The 23,516-nt window shown below is 35.5% G+C and overlaps 1 protein-coding gene across 2 annotated transcripts in view; it reads right to left on the reverse strand.

The window, feature by feature from the left end:
* The window catches only part of ITGBL1 (integrin subunit beta like 1), a 203,357-nt gene that overhangs the window by 21,799 nt on the left and 158,042 nt on the right, over positions 1 to 23,516 (reverse strand). For both annotated transcript variants that reach the window (XM_061170947.1, XM_061170946.1), the window contains one exon: positions 1,495 to 1,611. In XM_061170947.1, coding sequence (XP_061026930.1) covers positions 1,495 to 1,611 — 117 coding nt within the window. The remainder of the gene's footprint in view (positions 1 to 1,494; positions 1,612 to 23,516) is intronic.

A 23,516-nucleotide genomic window follows, 5' to 3' on the forward strand; every position in this document is an offset into this window, starting at 1 on the left:
TCAAGAATTAGTCTAAAAAATTATCACTTTGTGAGATGCTTTCTCACTTACCTAGTAAACATTTGATCTCTTCTAACAAGCAGATATATAGATTTGCTTTCATCTTTGGTTTCCTCCCCAAAGATAGAGAGAAAGAGAGATTCGCTGGGGGAAGGGGGGGGCTGGTCATTTAATGGATATGTAGATATGACAGGTTTGTAAAATGTCAAGTACTTAACAACAACAATAAAAAGGACTATAATCTGTTTAGATATGTCTGATAACTAACACGAGTGAAAAGAGAATCTAAACTAAAAATAATATTGACATAAAGTCAAAACAGTGGGATATCACTCTGGGGGAAATTGTGGTTTAGAGAGAGATCTGTGAACTGAACTCCACACTCCAACCCTGAGTCTGGCACTTTTCAGTGACGGGGACATTGACACCTCAAACCTCACTCACTTTTCCATTTGTGAAATGAGAAAAGCAGGAACAATCTGTGAGGATGTCTTCATGGGAATTGCGAGAGATAAACCACCCGGCCCAACAGTTATTAAAAAGGGCCTTTTCCCTTGGCTCACAGAGAAAGGAAAGAAGAAAATATTTTTGATCAAATGCCAAGTGTTTTATAGTTGGTTAGAGAGAGAGTAGCTAGATAGATATACATGGAGGTCAGAGAGATGATAGAGATGGGATGGGTGGTATGCCAGCCTTCCATCACTTGTATGTACATGTGCGGGCTTTTTCCCCAATAACAGTGCCCAATTGCATTATGATAATTATCTTAAAGAGATAGAGTTATATTCTTCTAGTGTGATTCCACGTCCAGTTCACCTCAATCGTCCTGGAAACCTGGAAGGAACCACGATCGGCATGCACCTTCTCTACAATACGGAGCTTTGCAAGACTGAAACAGAGCCATGGTGACCCCCTTTCCCTCCCCTGGATGAAGCTCAGGTGGACACTGGCAACATTCTACCCCTGGGACTCTCCTTTCTGCTGTGTTAACCTTCGTGATGACCCTCCATCTGCCTCATTCTTCCTTTGCACTGTTTATTACTTCAGTAAGCTCGTTTTGGGGTCTCAGAGCCATCATGGAAACTGAGTGTATATCTCTTGTGATTGTGTAATTAACTTGGAATATAGTCTTACTGCTTTATTTTCCAAGTCTCAGGTGATACTTACTTCCCCGATCTGTTTTTATCAGTAATCAAAACTGTAAACTGTTTAGTTGAAGCAAACCCTTTCACTGTCTTCAGAGGACTTGGTTTAGTCTCCACCATCTTTTATCGATAGCATGCTTTATCCTTTCACATACATACACGTGGACTAAATCAAGAGTCCAAGGTCCTTACCAACCTAACGGTATATTGCTTTTAGGTCTAATTGTGTATTGCTTTTTGTTTATCTTCTTTTTAACAGAATTTTTTTTTAAAAACAGGAGAAGTAGGATAAGAAAGGCAGGTGAAGCAGGCTGCACGTAGGGAACAGAGGGCTGTGAGAATTGCTCACCTCCACAGACCACGCCATCCAAGTCTTCGCAGCGGCGATCGTCACACTCACACGTCTTGCCATATACTTTGCCGCCTCCCGGAGGGTAGCAAGTGCATTCACCACACTCACACTTACCTGCAAAACACAAAGGCACAGTGCACTCAGTAGGCGGCTCACAGAATCAGGAAGGCTTTGAAAGGAAGCAAGCATCCTATTAGACTTCCTGGACCAGTTCTAGTCTGTGGCTGATAATAGCTCAGCAAATACCTTTTCCTACCTCCCTAAGGTTAAGCTGAAGGTCAAGCACAAATGCCAAGGAGGTCGGTGGGAGCTGAAGTGACAACTCCTGGCTCATGTCGTTCCCATCTTCTACTTCCCACTTTCTGTTTCATTCATTTTTGAGGAATAATTCAACTATTAAACTCTCTGAGTATTTCATATTCCACTTATGATGAGACCATTTAACATAACTGAGTCAATTTTATATATTTTGACATAATTTGTCATAATGTGGTCATTTAAAAAAATATTTTTAGTGTGGGTCTGTCTGCCACATCAGAAAAAAAAAATGTTCATAGGTACATTTCAACCTGATATTTTAGTGATGATTTGGCATCAATTTTTGAGTTCACAGAACTCATTTCAACATGGAACGCATGTCCTAAATATCTTATTATCCTTGACTTAAAGTTGAAAAGTATAAACATGTTTTGGAATGAGTTTGGTTCATAGTTTGGGGATTTCTTAACTATTTATCTTTATGTCTTTTGTCAGTATTTCTGGAGCTGTAACTATGCCTCAAACACTATAATTTCTTCAATTCTGTCATTCTGTTTTCATAATACCACACATTGACTACCATTATCACTATCATTTTACTAAACAGGAAATGGAGATATAATGAGGCCAAGTTACTTTCCCTGGTGAACCAGTTCTTAAGGGATAGATTCAAAATTTATATCCATTCTCATTACACTTAAAGTCTGTGCATCTAAACATTAAGCCATATTGTATCTTAATATACTCATAATGCAGCACCAGGAGGTTGTATGAGAAAGTACATTTCTTTTTTCTGAGGACTCGGTACTGGTCTGCCAGAAATTCAGCTGAGTGACTACTCCGACACATCTGCTACTCTCTCTCATTATCCCAACCATCATAATTACACACCCACTGAAACGATCATAAGATACTTCAGGGCTGACCCAGCAATGTTGTTAGTCATTCTGTTGCTGCATTTGTATCTCGTTAAAGAAATTCTGAGCTGGGATATGATGGAAGAAAGAAAAATTAGTATTTAGAATCATATAATTTCAGAGCTGTAATTAAAGATAATCTAATGCAGTGACTCATAATCTTTTGTGACAGAAGTGGCGGGATTATGATCCCTTTGAGGATCCAGTGAAAGATCTGGCAATAGATAATGTTGTTCTGGCCACCCTTCAACCCATCGCTCCTCCAACTTGGAGGCAGTGCCAAGTTCAGCAGGAGTCAGAGCCCCTCCTCTTTCCCCAATGATACCCCCTCTTCCTATGGATTGGCAGACAGAACAGAGACACGCCAGACGCTCTTGGCCGGGGCTTGGATTCATGAAGGGGAAAGCAAGGCACAGGCCTGTGGCAGAATGCCCAGTATAACAGCATAGCAGTGAGCATCCAGGGGTAGTAGAGCTCGCCACACAGAGGCTGAAGTTCAAAAGTGATGGCTGCAGGGGCTGGTTCTCGGCAGTGCCTTGCTTCGCTGGGGTGCTGTGTGAGCTGATTGTCCAAGCTTGTGTTCTGAGCCTAAACTCTTCTAATAAAATGATTTTTCATCCCAGTTAATGACCTCGGTTTCTGTTGTACGCCGTCAAGAACTCTGACTGGTAGACCCCAGATCTCTCCCTGGAAAAATATACCAGCACGTGTTTATTTGTTACGAAATGTCAGGAGGATCCATGACTTTCTGCAGTTTATTTAATAGATGAGGAAACTCAAGTATGCCGAGCCTAAATGACGTGCTTAAGGCCAGCAAAGTAGACATCAGCAGTGTTGGTGCTAGAACCCAGATTTTCTGAGCCCGGGTTAATCTCCTGCTGTGCATAAACACGCTGGTTCTCTCATAGGTAGATGTGTGAAGGATAAAAACGATCCAGACTGTGGAGGGAGCCAAAATATAGGACCATGAGCAGTGTGGCCCTGTATGGTTAACTAGTCCATGGTGGACAGATGTGGGAAACTTCAGCCACATCATTCCGGACAGGTAATCCACTCCCAGTTACCAAGAAAACAACACTTTTTAAGTTTGAGGGCATATGTATTTACGCTGACCATTTTATTAGCATTTTGAGGCATACAGGAAGTTTCCTGAATATGTATTATTGGCTTCTTTGAAAAGGATGAACTAACTACTGGCATATGTGTTTAAATATCTCCATTTCACTGTTTTCATTCTGGATAGGGTCTTCTATTTCTCCCAATCTCCCAATTTATCCCCCACCCCTTTTATACAGTTGGATAGTAAAGTGTTAATATATGGCCCTAGGTACCTTTTTTTCCCTGATAGATTGTAATTCAAGCATCTGTTTAAAATATCAGACAATAATTAACCATTTTGCAATTCATTTTTTAGGCCATGTATCTGTTGGTGTTTTAAAAATATGTTAAGGCAAATATTAGCTGAATTAACTTTATGTATGCAGCTCTAATTTAGTTTATAGGATACAGTAGATTCTGATGGGATGGCAAAGCATTAAGCATCAAGAAAGGCTAATTTGTCACAAATAGAAAGATAAAGAAGAGTAAATTCTTCATGCGGTCCACATTTTAAAGGGCATTACTGCTGCATAGCACAGGGAGATCAGCTCGATGCTTTGTGAGGACCTAGAGGGGTGGGATAGGGAGGGTGGGAGGGAGGCTCAAGAGGGAGGGGATATGGGGATACATGTATACATATAGCTGATTCACTTTGCTGTGCAGCAGAAGCTAACAAAACATTGTAAAGCATTTATACTTCAATAAAGATGTGAAAATAAAATAAAATACTTAAAAATATAAAATAAAAATAAATTCAGAAAGAAAAAAAATAAGAAATTAGTCTACTCTCCTTTACTTACTAAATGGTATTATTTCAATGATTAGTTTAATGTTATGGAGATGTAACTGTGGATTCTCAGATGATTATCAAATTAATATTCTGATAAGTAAGAATGAAGGATAATGGAAGTTTGCAGGTCTAGCACTAGCAAGTACTCTTTTATATAACAAATTGAGAGGAAAATCTAAAGAAAGATATATTCAAAAATGCAAATAAACCAAGTAATTTTTAAAAAGACAATCCAGGAAAAGGATGAAAAGGATGGAAATAACTGTCTGAAAAGAAATTACTTCAGTCAACATCATCAATATCATCCAACCAAAACTTAACTGAAATTTACACTGAGTCTGCCCACTCCAGTTAAATTTTAATAAATTTAACCTTTAAGGACATACAAAAAGTTAGTCCAAAGACATACTTTTATAATGGATTGCAATCCCTATGAATTGTATTTAAAGGCTCTTATACACTAGCAAAGAAGGGTAATGAAGTAAAGCAGATACGTAGAAGTTCTGATTAAAACAGATTTTACTTAAGCATTTCAAATTTGACACTTCTACAAAATACAGTAAAACTTTAAGTCAGAACATGGACAAAAAAGCATAGTTTATAGCTCATCTACTTTATACTGAAGATATAAAATCAAGAAAGCCATTTAAAAACTTTTAATAGTAGAGGGAATACAGGTAAAGTACATGAGCACACACACCCTATAGGGTTACAGAAGGTTCCTGGAAAAGGTGAATTCGGAATGAGTCTTAAAGTGTTTGTTAAATGTTAATCAGGCAAAGAACAAAGAAAATAAATTTTAACATAAGATTCAGTTACAAGAATGGGCTCTGATTTTAAATAAACCTGGATTTTAATCCTGGCACATCCAATGTTAAATATGATTCTTTGGAAGACTAAGTTAAACCTCATTTATCATGGCTACAGGATGGGAATAATAATAACACTGATCACATAAGATTTTGGTTAGGCTAAATATTATCATGCATATCAAGTACATAGGACAGGACCTGACACATAGTAAGTGGTCCATAAATAATAGATGTTATTATTTATATTTTTATAATTAAAAAAACATATTGGGAGGCTTGAATTTCAGTAACTCACATAAAATCCATTCCTTTACTTTATGATTCTATTTCCCTAAAAAAATAAACCAACTGTATTTCCTGATCCAGAATGAGATTATTTAAGAAGAACACCATATCATCAAATGCACCTGCTAGCCTGGGAACAGAAGGTACACTCTCTACAATCTTATTTTCTTCCACTTTTTAAAAGGGCAAAACCACACTTGCAGTACATGCTCAATATTTGGAGAGTAATTAGAGGCTCACATAAAACAGAAAAGAGATTAGCACTTTACTAACACAGTCCTCCTTTGCCTAAAATAATAGGTTTACCATAGCAACCTGATTGTACTAGGAAAAGCTCCTGCCAAACGCATCCGAAGTTCCCTTGAAATTTCTATGAGAAGGAATTAAACACTTCAGAACTATAATATTCTGTACCATTTCATCTAAGTACAAATATTTTGTGTGTGAGAATAAAGTAATCTTCCATCAGACATTTGAAAGTGAAGAGGCAACTTTCACCTTCCATTTCAAAATGAGCAGTCAGACTTCTTATAATTCAAGCCACAATTTGACACTACATTTGCTAGCCAAGGAAGAGATGCTTGTAACTTTTTTAAAACAGGGATAAATGTCAATCCTTCTGTTTGTGTTTTCTTAGTATACAAGGATTAAAGTAATCAATCACAGACCTTTGTGAGGAAATAAGACATTTAAGCAAATGTTGTACTGATATAGTTTTCTGTTGTTTGCCCTTAGAGTGTCTAAAATTGAAACGGGATATGGGAGTAGCAGGCTTCACTTTTCTCTAAAGGTTTTCCAAGGTATTGAGCAGAACCTCACAGAGGAAGTCTATTAGACCTCTAAGTAAGAGTATCTCATTATTTCAACCTTAAGATTAGTTTCTATAACAATAACTAAAATTACTCGATTCATTTATTTCTAACAAAAATTTTATAAATCAGGTAGCAATATCATATTTGTTTACCAATATAACTCAGAAACTCTGCGATAGACCCAAGGTTAAAAAATCAGAGAAAGAATGAGGTTGGAAATGTGGAGCTTAAGTAATTAATCAATGTGGCCCCTCCTGAATGAGTCAATATAAATTAGAATAAGAATCTCATTCTTTGTAGCTGGTAAAACCATTGACTGGACAGTGGGCAGTACCTTGCTTCAGAAACAAGGTTTTGGGATTCTGCAAACAAAAATCCTGTCACATCCAGGCCTATGCCTGGTATTGAATTATTGATTCCATAGGTCATAAATAAACACATGCAATTGTAATTCACCATGAAAGACTCTATGGGACAAATGTCAAAGATATACACAGACAACAAATGCCATTCACCAGTGAAAGAGCTGATACAGAGGAACGTTTCTATAGAAAGTTTCTTGACGATAAACTATATTTGGGCAAAAAAGGGATAAGGTAGAATCAGGCCTTAATCACTTTTAAATTCTTGCTTGGTTTTGTTACTTGAAAAAATTCAAAAGTGTGAGTGAATATATCACTTCCTTAATACACATTTCAGGAGTGATAATTAAACTGATTTGAAACAACTGTGGACTTTCTTACCACATCAGGGATAATTAGAGAATTTACTTTACAAATTGAACAATGAAATCCATCTAACAATAAATAATACATTTCCATCAACAACAAGCTAATCTTTTAAAATAAAGAAAAAATATACCATAAAGCAATATTTTCTACTGATAACTTATTTTTTAATTATTCTTTATTTCTGAATCTACCAATATTCATTTTCCCAAATCATAAAACATTAGAAAGAACATTGAGTATATATGTAAGTGTATACATATATCAGAATATATGAGTATATGTACATTTAAATTTGAAGCTATTGTAACTCCATGTGAGCAACCTATCCTCAAATGGTTCATGTAAAAAAAGTTCTTTGTACTATTCTTAAGTCTTCTAAGATCAAAAGTATTTCAAAATAAAAATATTTTAAATTTTAAAAATATGCAAGTAAAATTCTAAACATAATTTATCTACACAGCTAAATGTTTTTTAAAAAATAAAGTCTTATCAATAATTATGTATACACTTAGCCACATGTTTTACATTCACTTTTGGAAAATATCCTTTAACGTCATATTCAGGATTTAAGCCAATTTTTTTCAATAAAGCAGTGTCAAATATATGGAGAGCCTGGGAATCATGTAGTCAAAAATGTCAGAAATTCAATAAACTTAAAATTTAAGGCTATAGTGAACTTGCTTTAACTTTGTCATTTTATAGCAGAGTTAACATATTCAGGATTAATAGGTAAGAGTTACAGGGAAACAGAGTTTAATATACTGTAATAAATAACATTATACACATCAGAGTAGTCCATTATGGAATGTGCTGCCGTGGTAGGGAGTAAGCTTCCATCACTGACGGAATTGAAGCCAAGAAGGCAGTCTTTGATAAGAGTTAAGAGTTTGTGCTCTGGATTCAGAAAGACCTAAGATAGAATTTAATATCCACCACTTATATGCTCTATAATCTTAGAAAATAACTAAACCTTTCTATTTTAAAATTTTCAAAATTGGGAATACCTACTTAATAAGTAACTTCAAAGACACCAAAACAGAAATATATTTTTTTAAGTATTACTGTTTGGATTTCCTAAGTACCACTGTGATATTTGTTTGTGGCACAGTGTTTAAACTTTATGAAAAAAAATAATAAATGTATAACTTGAAGAGTAAAAGGCTTCCACAAATAGAACCACATATTATAATTTTATATAACTGAAAGTAATATACCATTTTTTCACAGCTAATCTGTTTCTCCCTCAATATGAATGTCTACTTCCTTTTTTGCTCTGCCAACAATATATTTCAGATAACTTATGGTTTCTGTACTAAGTAATGCTACTTCTTTAAAAGGTATTTTATTCTGACATTATTTTTCAACAAACTCCTATGGCACCTGAAAGTCCTATCTCCGTTTTGTCTCTAGCCTCAGAAATAATTTTTGACTAGCAAGACGTCAATATATAAGTCAAAGCCTTCTAAGGCAGCCTGGATTTAAGTGGCCAAGATCCTAGAGAAAAAGGAACCATAGGGTAGTGAGTTCTACCCAATACACAAATAATCCCCTTCATGCATTTGTCAAGCCTGAAACTTTTTAGGGGAAGAGGATAAAGCATTAAGCAGAAAGCAACATCTAAAAGATGAGTAAACTAAACAGAGCTTTTGGTTTTTTCATCTGGCTGGAAAGACAGTACTTGGAACTCGGGGACCTTTGAGAAGGAGGGCATTGATAAACATAACATAAACATCCCAGGTTTTCACTTTAGAAATCATTTTAACGTCTGATTGGATTGAGGTTATCTGTCTTTGTACATATGTCTGCCAGACAAAAAGTAAATTATCTCTTCATGGAAGATAACATCATTCACAAAATTCTACCAATTTTATTAAACAATATTTATACCCAATTAAAAAAAATAGGTATATCAATAGACAAGACAGAATGACTAAAAAGGAAAGAGAAAGATAGACAATATAAAAAGGTCCAAAAATGATACAGGTGACCAAACTAGAATTGTCAGTAATGGACTTTAAAATAACTATGATTAATATATTCAAAAAACTATATTACTAAATGGAGAAATTATTCAGAGAATCATCTATAAAAAATGAAGTAGAAATTCTGAATTTAAAAATACAGTTACTGAAATTAAAAATTGAATAAAGAGAGTCAATGGCAAATCAGACACAGGAGAAGAGAGGCTTAGTAAACTGGAAGATAGGTCAGTAGAAAATATCCAGACTGAAGCATAGAAAACAAAAAGAATGAATTAAAAAAGCTTAAGAAATACACTGGACACGAAATAATATCCAAAGCATCTAATTGGGTACCCAGAAAAAAAGACAGGATGAAGCAGAAGTAATATTTTAAGAGGTCATAGATAAGACACTTCCAATAGTGCTGTAATGGACTGAATTGTGTCCCCCCACCCCCACCAATTCACATGTTGAAATCCTAATCTCCAGTACCTCAGAATGTGACTATATTTGGAGATAAGATCTTTAGAGAGGTAATTAAGGTTAAATAAGGTCATTAGAATGGGCCCCAATCCTAGTGATTTTATGAGAAGAGAAGATTAGGACACAGACACACACAGAGAGGAGACCATGTGAAGACACAAAGAGAAGATGGCTATCTACAAGCCAAGGAGAGAGACCCTCAGAATAAATCCAGGTTGCTCACATTTTGATCTTGCACTTCCAGCCTCCAGGCCCAGAGGAAATAAATCTCCATTGTTTAAGCCACCCAGTGCGTGGTACTTTGTTATGGCAGCCCTAGCAAACTAATACACATGCCCAAAGAATTTAAGTTATGGATCCAAGAAGCTTCATAAAGCCTAAGGAGAATAAATAAAAAGAAAACCACACAGCATCACTGACACACAGCATAGTCAATTGCTAAAAGACAAAGAGAAAATCTTAAAAATAGTTAGAGATAAAAAGATGTATTATTTTCAAAGGAAAAAAACAAGAAGATTGACAACTGAATTACCAAAATAAATGCTTAAATCACATGGCAATGGAATGACATCTTTAAAATCCTGAAAGAAAGTGCCAAATTAGAATTCTATGCCTAACAAAAATATCCTACCAAAATGAGAACATTTCCAGACAAACAAAAACTAAAATAAGTTGTCACTAGAAGAGGCTTATCAGAATAAATATTAAAGAAAAAATCTCCTCACACAAAAAGAAAATGATCCATCCAAAACATAAACATTAAAATAAAGAAAATAGTGAAAAATGAAAGTAAATATAGGGGAAATCTAAATGAAAAAAAAAACTCTACAAAATTAAAATAATGTTTTGTAAAGGTCAGTCTAGAACTTAAATTGCACAATGCTAGAATAACCTTGACAACAAAATCACACAAAGACATTACAGGAAAAGGATGTTACAAGTTAATATCTCTCATGAACTTTAAATCCAACAATTTTCAAAAAATCATTTCCAAATGTGTTTAGTCCAGGATTAGACGGTTGGTTTAACCATTTAAAAATCCATCAAAATATTTCACCACATTCACAGAAAAAAAAACATATTATAATCTAAATAGATGTACACTGTATTTGATAATATTCAACACTCCTTCATGAGGAAAGAATAAAGGAATAGAAGGTAACTTCCTAATTTTGATGAAGGTAATCTAAAATAAATCTACAGCAAACATCACATTTGGAAGTAAAATATTGAAAACACTTTCCCCAAGACTGGGAGCAAGACAAGAATGTCCACTATCTCCATTTCTAAACAACATTGTACAGACTTCTTATCAAGTGCTCTAAAGCAAAAAAAAAAAAGAAAGAAAGAAAGAAGATGCATAAAGAAAGAAGAAATAACACTGTCATTATTCACATATGCATGATTATGTTGGTAGAAAATCCAAAAAACCTACATATAAAATATTAAAATTAAGAAGTAAATTCAGCAAGGTCATGAGACACAACTGGTTAATATAAAAAAAAAATTAGTTCTATTTTGTATAGCAAAAACAAAAACTTAGGACAAGAATTTTTTAAAGATATAATTTTGATAACATAATGGTATGTAAATGCAGAGGGACAAAAATAGCCAAAGCATTGTTGTCAAAGAAAAGTGGGTGGAGAAATTACAATACCAGCTTTTAACACATACTGTAAAGTTATAGCATTTAAGAGTGTATTGCTGGTAAAATATTAGACAAATAGACAAATGGAACAGAATAAAAACACTGGAAAAAGACCCATGCAATATAAGGACACTTTATTTATGACAGAGGTGACATCACAGTACAATGGGGAAAGGCTGATTTTTCAATAAGTGGTTCTATCTAGCCTGGACTAGTCACTTTTGCTTTTCAGAGATTGCTATCTGTTCTCTTCTCACATATTGTTACACTAAGCTGTTGAACTAAATGATCTCTAAAGCGTCACAGATGTATTCACAGAATTTGATTCATAAATCATCAATTGTAGCTACCAGTTCTGTTTTCTAGTTAAATGTTCCAAATATGTCTGGTCAAGTTGTATAATTTGTTAGACTCTAACGGCAGCTACCAAGGTATTACTTGCAGTATTTTTCTCAAAGACTGTTACTATGCAATGCAAATATAAAAATCATACTAATTTATACAACTTATATCTAAATATTTAAATTATGGCCTTCCATCACAAATAGAAAGTTGCTTGTGGTTCCCTTCAAATCAATTTATTTTCTAGAGAAACTAAGACCAACACTTCCTACCATTGGCTATAAAGTAACAGTAGTTATATATAGAAACATAATTCCAAATAATGGAACTTACTAGGGTCATAAGTGATCCAGATTGATGGAAATATAGATATATTCTCAAAGTATATCCTAATGAATATTGCCTGTAAAGGCAAAAAGACAGCAGTTAAAAGTCATGGAAACAGTTCAGACTGTGGGAAGACGTATGAGAAAAATTACCTGACCTTCTTTTTCACTATTTCGAGATAATGAAATACTTAGTCATAGCAGAGACCATAGAGACTTCATGGCTAATCTTAGTTACCTAGAAAAGCTGAATGATGACCAAATCGATGAGGGTGCCCTACGTTTCTTGGACACTACCAGATAACAGGAAACATTTCATTTTGATAAGAGTATCACAGGGTAGTGTAGAGATGTCGGAAGAAAGAGAAATATGCTTCCAATTAAGGGAAAGAGGAAAGAAGGAGGGTGCTAAAAGAGAAAGAACTCTCAAATACCTGTGATTATCTGCTTGTATTAGCAATGGAAAAGAAGGTCAGAAAATAAAGGTATTGGAAACGCAGATCTTTCATGCAAACCTTCACATCTCCCTGACTATAGGGAAATGTAGGAGAAATAGTAGTTTGTGTGAAATAAAACCTGATCTTACTTTGAGTCCGTTCATATTATGAGTTAATCTGTGCTTATGTGTCTCTCTTATTCAAATCTTCAATAAAATCAAAGGAGTGAATATAAAATAATAAAAACAAAACAAAACAAAATCACATGTAATTGCTAATGGTCAAAAACATTTATGCCCCTGCTTGAAAAGCAATGTCTTTTTTGAAGGAACAGGAAATTGCAATATCAGCTCTTCAGTGAAATGACTTCTGCTTTCACCTGATGTATCAAAAGAAATAGGCCATTCAATCACTCATAGCAATAATAGTTAACATTGCTACTGCAAAAGCTATTCAGGGAATGAAATGAGGTAATAAAAGAAAACAAAGAAAGCCTATGAGATCAGATGCTTTAAACAATGATAAACGTTACATCACACAAAAAGCAGTGTTGGAGGAACCCTGATTACTCTTGTCTTGAGACATCTTTGGCTTAAATACATCTGATTGCCTGAGAGTCCAAAGGATTGATTGCTTGCCCATGATGCGTTATGTAATGAGAAACTGCATTAATTCCACTGGGAATTTTAATTTGCATATTCCTTTTTTTTTTCTTCTAGCAAATGACAACTGCTGTGTGGGAAGTATAGTTAATAAACATTCTAAACTTATTCTCTTCCAAATCTAAGTTTCTTGTTTATCCTCCACTTAATTTTAAATTTTATTCATTTATTTTTGGTAGGGAGATATGATTTTAAATATGAGTTTTTATTAACTTTCACTTTTTGAAATAGTATTACAAAATATATATTACAATGAAGTACATAGTATGTAGGCTTTAGCTTCCAGCAATATGAAGAACAAAAAAATATTGGGCCTAAAATAAAGTGTCTGTTCCATTGCTGGGCTTCTGGGAAGTCATGTAATTCTTCAAAAACTATGAGCTGGGGACTTCCTTGGTGACACAGTGGTTAAGAATCCGTCTGCCAATGCAGGGGACGCAGGTTCAAGCCCTGGTCCGGGAAGATCCCACACGCCGTGGAGCAACTAAGCCCGTGCACCACAACTACTGAGCCTGCGCTCTAGAGCCCAAGAGCCACAACTACTGAGCCCGCGTGCCACAACTACTGAAGCCCACGAGCCTAGAGCCCGTGCTCCGCAACAAGAGAAGCCACCACAATGAGAAGCCTGCGCACCACAATGAAGAGTAGCCCCCGCTCACTGCAACTAGAGAAAGCCCGCGTGCAGCAATGAGGACCCAACGCAGCCAAAAATAAATAAATAAAATAATAAATTTATTAAAAAAAAAAAACTATGAGCTCAAACAAGAGCAATCACCATAAGCCCATATGAAAGAGGTCCTGAGGGTAAAAGCCTACATCAGCCCTTCAAGCAATGAAAGTGGAGAAGTTGAATTTGAGACTCCTTGAGTAAACTGGGAACTCTGGAAAGAAGGCTAAAGAGATCCAAGATCAGTAATATCCTGGGAGAATCTAACACAAATCCTCACTGAAGAAAGGTGTCCTGAATTTACACTTCAAGATTTTCCAGCGTTTAGAATAAACCATGTATAAGCTTACAATTGAAGACCAACAGATAGGTACACACAAGGAAACAAACCACCATGAGTGCAAGCCAGCAAAAACAATATTAATTTTAGCTCTGTGCTACAGACTTGATATTGTCTAGAAACCTGTCTTGCTATCTTTTTTCTTGAATATGTTTTCCATAGTGACTCTAATATCTGTATCTGATAATCCCAATAAATGGGTCATTTATGCATGTATTTCAATTGGTTGTTGTTGTTTCCTTGGTTCTGTTTCTTATTTCTCTGACTGAATGTCAGAAATTGCATACGGAAAGATTACAGAGCCTCTGGATGATAGCCTTTTCCCCAGAAATAGTTCACTTTTGTAAGCAGATACAGCAATGTGTCTTATCCTGGGGAAATTTTGACCCCCAGGGGACATTTGGCAATGTCTGGAGATATTTCTGACTGTAATCATGGGTTGGAGGTGCTACTGACATCTAGTAAGTAACAAACAGAAACACTGCTAAACATCCTACAAAGCACAGGACAGCCCCACAGCAAAGAATTATCCAGCCCAAAATATTAATAGTGCTGCTATTGAGAAACCCTAAGATAAGTGACGGCAGATCACCTTAATCCAAATAGAGATGAGCTCCCCTGAGGCTGAGTTGCATTTATTCCTTGTTTACCCCTGCCCTTTCCAAGAGGTCCAAACACACTGGCATCTGCACTCATGCACACACATACATGTGCACATATAGGCACTCACATGAAAATTAGCCCACCCGAGTCTATACTTCCTCCTTTAAGACTGATCATTGTCACCCCCTCTAAGAAGCACTGTCTGCCACTTCCTCAGCCCCCATACACGACCACCACTGAAGGCTTGATTAGGTATCACTATAATGTTGAAAACAGAACCTTGGCAGCACTCTAGCCTGATACTGATCGATACTGATCAATCTAAACAGATACTGGTTGATCTAAAATCTACTCCATGGTGTTGAGTCTGCTTTACAGTTTCTAATCTAGGCTGCTCATCTGCATCTTGTATTCAGTTTTTATGCAAATCGTTAAAAGTTTATGCCATTACCTAAGACTCCCACTCACTATATTTTTTAAATGTATTCTCCCATTATCCCCTATTAAAAAAATCACTTCCCTAGTTTCAAATCAAGATTTTTAAATATCACACATACACACACAAACACACACACTAAAACACTAAGTCCCTTTTACTTTTAAAATTATGATTTAACTGATTTAAATGTAGTATTATCAAGGCAATACATAATTATAAATCAATGCAGGATAAATGTAAATGAAAATAAAATAATACATATAAGGCAGGAAATCCCCCGTTAAACTCAGCTCCAGGGACAATTACTGTTAACATTGTAATGAATTTCCTTCTAGACTTTCATCTACACTTATTTTTACATATATGAGTAAACAAGGCAATATAATTTTATCTCAAGTTATAACATAAATATTTTAGCTAGGAGCATGTTGTAAAGGATTCATTTTAATTAAGATCGTTCTTCCAGTAGCCCTTTCCATGACCTAAGCTATGGCTGGACTTAATCCCAAAGTACGGTATTACATTTTTTAAAGAGCAGATGTATCTGGTACCAGCCCAAACCTCTACTGCACACACTTGAATTCCTCCTGTTGTCAGAATTTCAAGTAGATTAATTTACTTAAAACTTGACTTATTGGCCATTCACTCTGGGTACAGACAGAATACTGATTTAGTCACTTAAAAATCAGTTAGTAGGGGCTTCCCTGGTGGCGCAGTGGTTGAGAGTCTGCCTGCTAATGCAGGGGACACGGGTTCGAGCCCTGGTCTGGGAGGATCCCACATGCCGCGGAGCGACTGGGCCCGTGAGCCACAACTACTGAGCCTGCGCGTCTGGAGCCTGTGCTCCGCAACAAGAGAGGCCGCGACAGTGAGAGGCCCGCGCACCGCGATGAAGAGTGGCCCCCGCTTGCCGCAACTGGAGAAAGCCCTCGCACAGAAACGAAGACCCAGCACAGCCAAAAATTAATTAATTAATTAATTAATTAATTTTTAAAAAAAAACCAAAACAACTATAAAAAAAAAAAATCAGTTAGTAGGTCATCTCTGGGAGAAGAAATTCATCTTTCTACACTATTCTTTTGAAATTGCTCATAAACTCTTACAAATGAGCTTCTTTGTCATGCGTGCCACCCAAGGGATAAGAAGAGATGGAAAGGTCGGGGGGAAGTCTTTCCTTTTCTCCCTTCACTCAGGGCTGTACTAGTGCAGATTTTTCAATTGAGAACCATTTGTTCTCTGCTTCATAATCTGTGGAGACAATCATTAATATTCAACCATGTGAACAGCATTCTAGGTGTTGCATGGAACACAGAGGGAGAGAGGCTAAAATCTAAATCAAATAGATGAGTCTATGAAGACTGATGGCCCCAAGGAAGAGAAAGTTACCCTCCAATATGAATTCTAATTTCCACAGAATGAAAACTGACCTCAACGTATTTTGTAACTATAAAGAAAACCACTACTGTACTTTGGGCAGGTTTAGCTAATATGTAAGGGGAGTAATACAAAATAAAACAAATCAAAATGAAAGAAAGGGGCCCATAGTAACATGCAGAATGGGGATAAGAACGTATCATAAGATGCTTTTTAAAAAGTTTTATTTTATGTGTGATGGGCAAGTGAGGAGGAAAGTAAAATTATACCTTTGGTGTAATTTGTTTATGGATTTGGTGTATGTGTTAGGCTGTTTACCAGGATCAGTGTATCATCAGATCATCAGAGAGGTGGCAGGTTTGATAAAGGCTTAAAACAATGAATTAAATGAAATGTTAACAATAAATAATTTATTTAAAAAGTAAATGATGAATTTTTATGCAACTCGAATTAAAAACTGAAGGTACACTGGGCTAAGCATAATTTTAAAGCTCACTGATTTAATACAACCTAAATGTAGCAATTATATTCATACTCACATTTTAACCCACATACACTACATCAGCTTCATTATGTTTAAGGCCACGTCAAGGCACTTTCCTTTCCGCATCTGGGCTAGTTTCCCAGAGGCAATACGGGGAACACAGTCTAATCAACTTAATCGACACTATCTGAGCACAAGAGGAACCTGAATATATATCTAAGATGTATTTTATTGACAAAAAAGAAGTAAGTAAGGAGGATGTGAAAATATATTATGTACACGTGGAGCTGCAAAAAATGTTAAACTATTCCCCCAAAACATGTTCAATAAGGGTGAGGGTTAGTTATCCACAAAAGAAAGGAAAATATTGCCAATTATTATAAACAAATTAAAACATGAGTTCATTTTGAAAGGTACGGTGTTACACTGACACTGATGGCCCTTAAATTCCGCTGTGAACATACATCATATTCTCTGGATATGAAGGCTTCCAACTGCTTATCTTAAGGGCACTACCAATTATCAATTGCAGCAATTGATGGGAAAAGGTATGGCCACTGTAACAAGAACTGCCAACATCCAGTCAGCTCATGTACCTGAACATGGCACATGGTGGGAGGTTGCGACCATCTGACTTAACAACAGGGAAGCAAATGAATTTTAGACATAATAGTGGATGTTTGTTTCAAACGTAGGCAAAGAGATGATTGAGGAACTAGCATCATAAAAAGGGGAAGCAAAAATTGGGTTTACAGATATAGAAATATTAATTAAGAAGCAGAGGAGAAACTTATAATAACATTGTCAATGTTTCCTTCCTTATACACCAGGTTGCTCTCAAGTTCGTGGTTTCCCTACATTACGAGTGCTTTAATTACATATGTAGGAAGAGGAAGAGAACTACAACAGCCATCTGCATTTTCTGAGGATGAATTATTAGTGCACTAATTAGACTCAATTTATCTCGTCTACCACCTCGTTTCGCTACATTTAAATATGCATGTCTAACAACTGCTTTTTGCAATATGTCCACTCCTCCCACATATGAAAATAGAGAAGATAAACCAAACACCTATTCTATGCCATCAATCAAAGTGCTAATTTTGGCGTGTCCATTTCCTTCTCATGCATTCTATGTGTTCCTGAGCATTCTCCCATTTTTTCCCATCTAGTAGTGGATACATTTAATTATAACAAAGCAGTTGCAGGGGATAAGACATTCACTGAGACCTTCATTGTCCTTAGGCAATGAATTTGGATTTTCCACACATTGGTTGGTCTTGGGGTTGGAATTCCTGACAATGTCCTAAGACTACACGTCTGCAAGAAAATAGTCCTACCCTGAGGCAGTTGTGTGACTACGACCACTCAACTCGTTTCCCAGTATTGTACTAAATATTCTCTGTCTATTGTTTGATTTCTTCTCCAACATGACCCCTTGGAAGAAGGTCCTGATTTTGTCCCTGTTTTGCAGATGAGGCCCACGGACTTACAAGGTTTAAGTGCTTTACTGGAAGTCACACAGTCAGTGAATAGAGCCAGGATTCAATTCAGTATCTGGCTTACTCACAAATGTATAGTTTAAATCACTGGGTTATACTTATTCTTGATTGGACAAATGCCACAATTAATTAATTATCAGTTTGCATAAAATGTATTTCTTGCTTTTCAGAATGAAATAAGGGTCATGATGTAACAATTACTCTTAACCCAAGGGGAGGTACTGGGGAAGGGTCTAACACAAACAGTATCTAATAACATCAGGCATGGGGGAAAAAACTTTGTATCATCTTCTTACAAAACACATTTGCAAACCAGTTTGTTCATTTTGAAAACAAATTAAATGTTTCTTCTTAAAGGAAAGAAAATAAGGCACATCTTCCGATGCTATTAGTATATATCTGACAAAATATAAAACCATGGTGTGGGGCATCGATTATATTTACCTTATTCAAAAATCTTTTGGGCGTTTGAGGATCTGATGAGAATATTGAGATTCAACGGTACCGTGAACTTAAGAGAGCCATGCATTTTTAGGAAAACAGCCAACTGTGTATCTCAGTCTCTCACTCTCTCTGTCTCTCTCTCTCCCTCTCTCTCTCTGTCATTCTGGCTCTCACTACTCCTCAGCCATCTTATACTTTACTGGGAAGAGCAGACAAAGAAACCTACACGTTATAGCACAGTACGCTAAGAATGTGATAAAAGTAGGTGCAGGAACACGGAGATGCAGGCAGCTTCTTAGAAACAGTAACACGTGAGTGAGGTCTAAAGTTAGCCTAAGTGGATGTGGGAGAGGAAAGGAGTCAGGACTTTCCCTAAAGGTTTAATATGCATTAAGCTTGAAAATTAGAAACTCAAATTTGAATTTTGGGAAGATTACCTTGACAGCGGTATGGTGAAAACCTGAATCAAAGTACATAAGACACATGATGGAGAAACCAGGTGAGAGGTTCTTAGAGCAATGAGAGATGATGCTCTGGGGGAGGGGTTGATAGAGAGCATCTGATGCAGAGCATCTGACATTTCTTCATTTGACTGAAAAGGAAAATAACTACGGAAGTATAAAATTCCCATAAGAAATATTATCATCCACAGAGCCAATATCTTAAAATATTTTTAAAAATCTATTTCTAATTCAAAAGATAACCCAGCTATTCATGCTTTCATTTTTTTTTCAATTGTTTATTTAGGGACCCTACTTACATTGGTCTTATACTCTAATTGAAAAAGACAGAAATACACAAGTAAAAATGTAAATATTTAATATAAATTCTCATGTAAACTAGCCAGCAATACAAGTTGCTGATTTCAGGACTTTATTGGGTACTTCTTCCCCATAAATAATATGAAGATACATCCCTTGTGTTTTGAATGATTTCTTGGGTTCACAACAATTGTCTCATTTCAGAGTTCATCATAAAAATATGAATCAGAGAAACAGATGTGTTTTCACGTGTGAATTTCAATAAAAATTAAAAACCTGTGAACAATGAAAGTGAACAGATGTTCAAAAGCCAACAAGATTCTAAATCTAGAATTATCCATTTCTTGATTCATATGTATACTCCTCTTTATTAAGAGGAAAAATGTGTTAATCATAATTTTAATTATGGCTCTTCTTTTCAATATTTAAAATCTTATGTAGGTGTCTCGTATTTGGAGTGTATTAATTTTAAAGTCATCTTATACATACAGAAAAGTGCCCAAGTCATGAGCTTATGACTCAGTGAATTTTCATAAAGCGAACAGACCCATGTAACACGCAAATGAAGACATATAACTTTATCTACACCTCCAGATGTTCCTCTACTATGCCCCTCAACAGCCCCCAAACATAACTACCAGTTTCTATTACTACTATACTAGATCCGTATTTTTTTGAAATTTATGTAAATGGAATCACATAGAATACACTCTTTTGTGTCTAGCATTGTTCCTGGGATAAAGATTTAAAATTTATTTTTTCTTACATTCTTGTTTTCTAGGAATTTTCGAAATTCATTTATTATTTTTAATGGTTAGCCTGAAATTCTTTTGAATATCTAGATAAATAGATATTCATGTCATTGGTGAATAATGACAGTTTTATTTCTTCTTTTTCATTCTTCATGTCTTTTTATAAGTTTCTTCTCTTATGTACTGATTAGGTTCACTAAAACTATGCTAAATAGAAGAGGTACTATCAGGCATCCTTGTCTTGCTTTAAACATTTCACTGTTAAATATATTTTTCATTTTTTTGACTAATCCTCTCTTCTGTTGTGCCCAACCTGCTATTAAATTCACCATCTCAATATTAGTAATTGTATTCTTATATTGATTCTAAATTTATGTTGAAATTCTACACCTTGCCATCTCTTTTTTTTTTTTTAACATCTTTATTGGAGTATAATTGCTTTACAATGGTGTGTTAGTTTCTGCTTTATAACAAAGTGAATCAGTTATACATATACATATGTTCCCATATCTCTTCCCTTTTGCATCTCCCTCCCTCCCACCCTCCCTATCCCACCCCTCTAGGTGGTCACAAAGCACAGAGCTGATCTCCCTGTGCTATGCGGTTGCTTCCCACTAGCTATCTATTTTACGTTTGGTAGTGTATATATGTCCATGCCACTCTCTCTCTTTGTCACATCTTACCCTTCCCCCTCCCCATATCCTCAAGTCCATTCTCTAGTAGGTCTGTGTCTTTATTCCCGTCTTGCCACTAGGTTCTTCATGACCTTTTTTTTTTTTTCCCCTTAGATTCCATATATATGTGTTAGCATACTATATTTGCCATCTCTTTTCTTAAACGTAGATCATATATATCTGATATTCCAGTAGCATCTCTGGGTTTGTATTCCAAATGGTCCTAGTTGGTTGTTGTTTGTTTGTTTGTTTTGTTTGTTTTGACACATTTTTATTAAATGCAGGACACTAAAGAAACTCTTGTGTAATACTTCTCCTGAAATCATTTATCTTATTTCTAGCAAGCACCAAAATTAGAGGTAGATCTCCCCAGTCCAATCAGGGACTGAGCTGACTTGATTAAGCTGCAGCCTTTGCTAGGTCTGATCTCTCTCTAATTCCCCAGCACCTCTGTAGACTTCTATGATCCATGCTCTCAGTGGGTCCTGAAATTCAGTGTTTGTTTCCCGAGCACCACATGACTCTCTGAAGTTCTAATCAGCTTCTTAGTCACTTTCTTCTTGCCTTCTTAGTCTTTAATCTTTCCCTGCTCATGAACGGGTAAACACCTTGGAGAGAAACTAAGGTGGATTATTTGGCTCACTTTTCTGTACCTCCCTTATCTCCAAGATCACGACCCTTCAAGTCCTGGCAGTCTTGGCAGTTTCAACCTTCTATATTTTGTCTCCTTCCCTTTCAGATTCCAGAAAGTTCAAATGTCTCCTCTTCTTGTAACCAAGCCCTCTGCTGGCTTCTCACCCTCTTTCCCTGCACGACGTAAAAATCGGCAAATGATCTGAGGGGAAAGCATTGCACAGAATAGCAGGTTCACACCTAAATCACTTCTCTATGAGAACTTGGCTTCTCAAGCCCTGGCTGTCTCAACAGCATCCCAATTCCTTCAAATAGATTTTTTTTTTTTTTATTTTGGTATCACTGCAGCTTTTCTTGTTGTCTTTGGCCACTGCATTGGTCTATTAAAACTATTTAATCATAGTGAGAAATAGAACAATTTATTAATTTCTAAAATGTGTTTATAGTGAATTTTTGCCACACAAAATTTTATATTTTATTACAAATAAATTATAGACAAATATTCTTTTTTTCATCACAGAGGATTCTGAAAATAGAAAATATTAATTTAGGTAACTATTTCTATTACTACTGAATCACTTGTTTAACATTAATTGATTTCTATAATTTTGGCAAATAGAGGTCTCAAAAACTATTCTCATAATCATGTGGCATTTTTTTATATCATTTGTCCCAGAAATTGCCTTCTAATAGTTCAGTGAATAATAAACATCATGCTAATGAAGATATTTCATCACATTTTAGTGACCAAATGAATATAAATTTGGAAAATAAAAAAAAATAATTTATAAGTCCATCACTCAGAGCTTATCACTTTTACATTTTTGGCTTCTTTGTTTCCATTCTTTCTTTAAAACAGATTATATACAATATATATAATATCAAACTTGAGAATGTATTTTAAATCTTGCTTATTTCACTTATTATATAACAACCATTGTCCATGTCTTTCATTTATCCTTTGAAAACTTTTTTTTTTTTTAGTGTGGCTCTTCATCCTTTTGCATTTAACCATTTAATCCTATTACTAGATATTTAAGTTGTCTTCCTTTTTCCCACTACTGGAATAAAATTGCAAAGATTATTTTTATATATAGAAATCTTTGCACCCTTGGGGTTTTTGCTTAGGTAAATTCTTTGAAATAAAAGTATTAGGTCAGGGATATAAATTTTGGAGGCTCTTATCATTTACATTGGCAAATTACCCTAAGAAACTTTAAGCTACAGCACGCTACTCATAGGGAATTCTTAAACACTGAATAGCATAAAAAACATTCTTCCAATCTGTAAACAAGTTTAAATTTCCATTTTAAAGAAACTTTCATATATACATTTTTCATTATTTTTTTTCTTTGGGTAAGTTGTTTAAATACTTTGATGATTTTTTTTTTTTTGTAGAATTTGTATTTTTCATATAATATTTAGGCTTTTTCATATTAGAAATGATAACTTTTTTTTCCTACTGAATTCCATCTAGGGAAAGTAATTATACCAGTTACCATAACAGTGCTTCATTCGCTGAGAAACTCAGTGGAGTGGTAGAACACACACTAAATTGGTGCCAAACAACAAAAGGCAAGTTATTCTCCAGATGGTGCTTAAAGTTCGCACCGTTGTGCATGTAAGGAAATGGAGGGTTAAAGCCAATGGAAACGCATCAATCTAAAGGACGGCTGAGGATCACACCCAGTAGTTCTGTTCCTCCCACTGAGCACACACTCACTGGCATTAATCATTATTTTCTGCTTTCATTAGGCAGAGAACAGCATTGTGTCGCTCTTGCA

Source organism: Eubalaena glacialis, chromosome 16 (assembly GCF_028564815.1).
Source record: "Eubalaena glacialis isolate mEubGla1 chromosome 16, mEubGla1.1.hap2.+ XY, whole genome shotgun sequence".
Lineage (NCBI taxonomy): Eukaryota > Metazoa > Chordata > Mammalia > Artiodactyla > Balaenidae > Eubalaena > Eubalaena glacialis.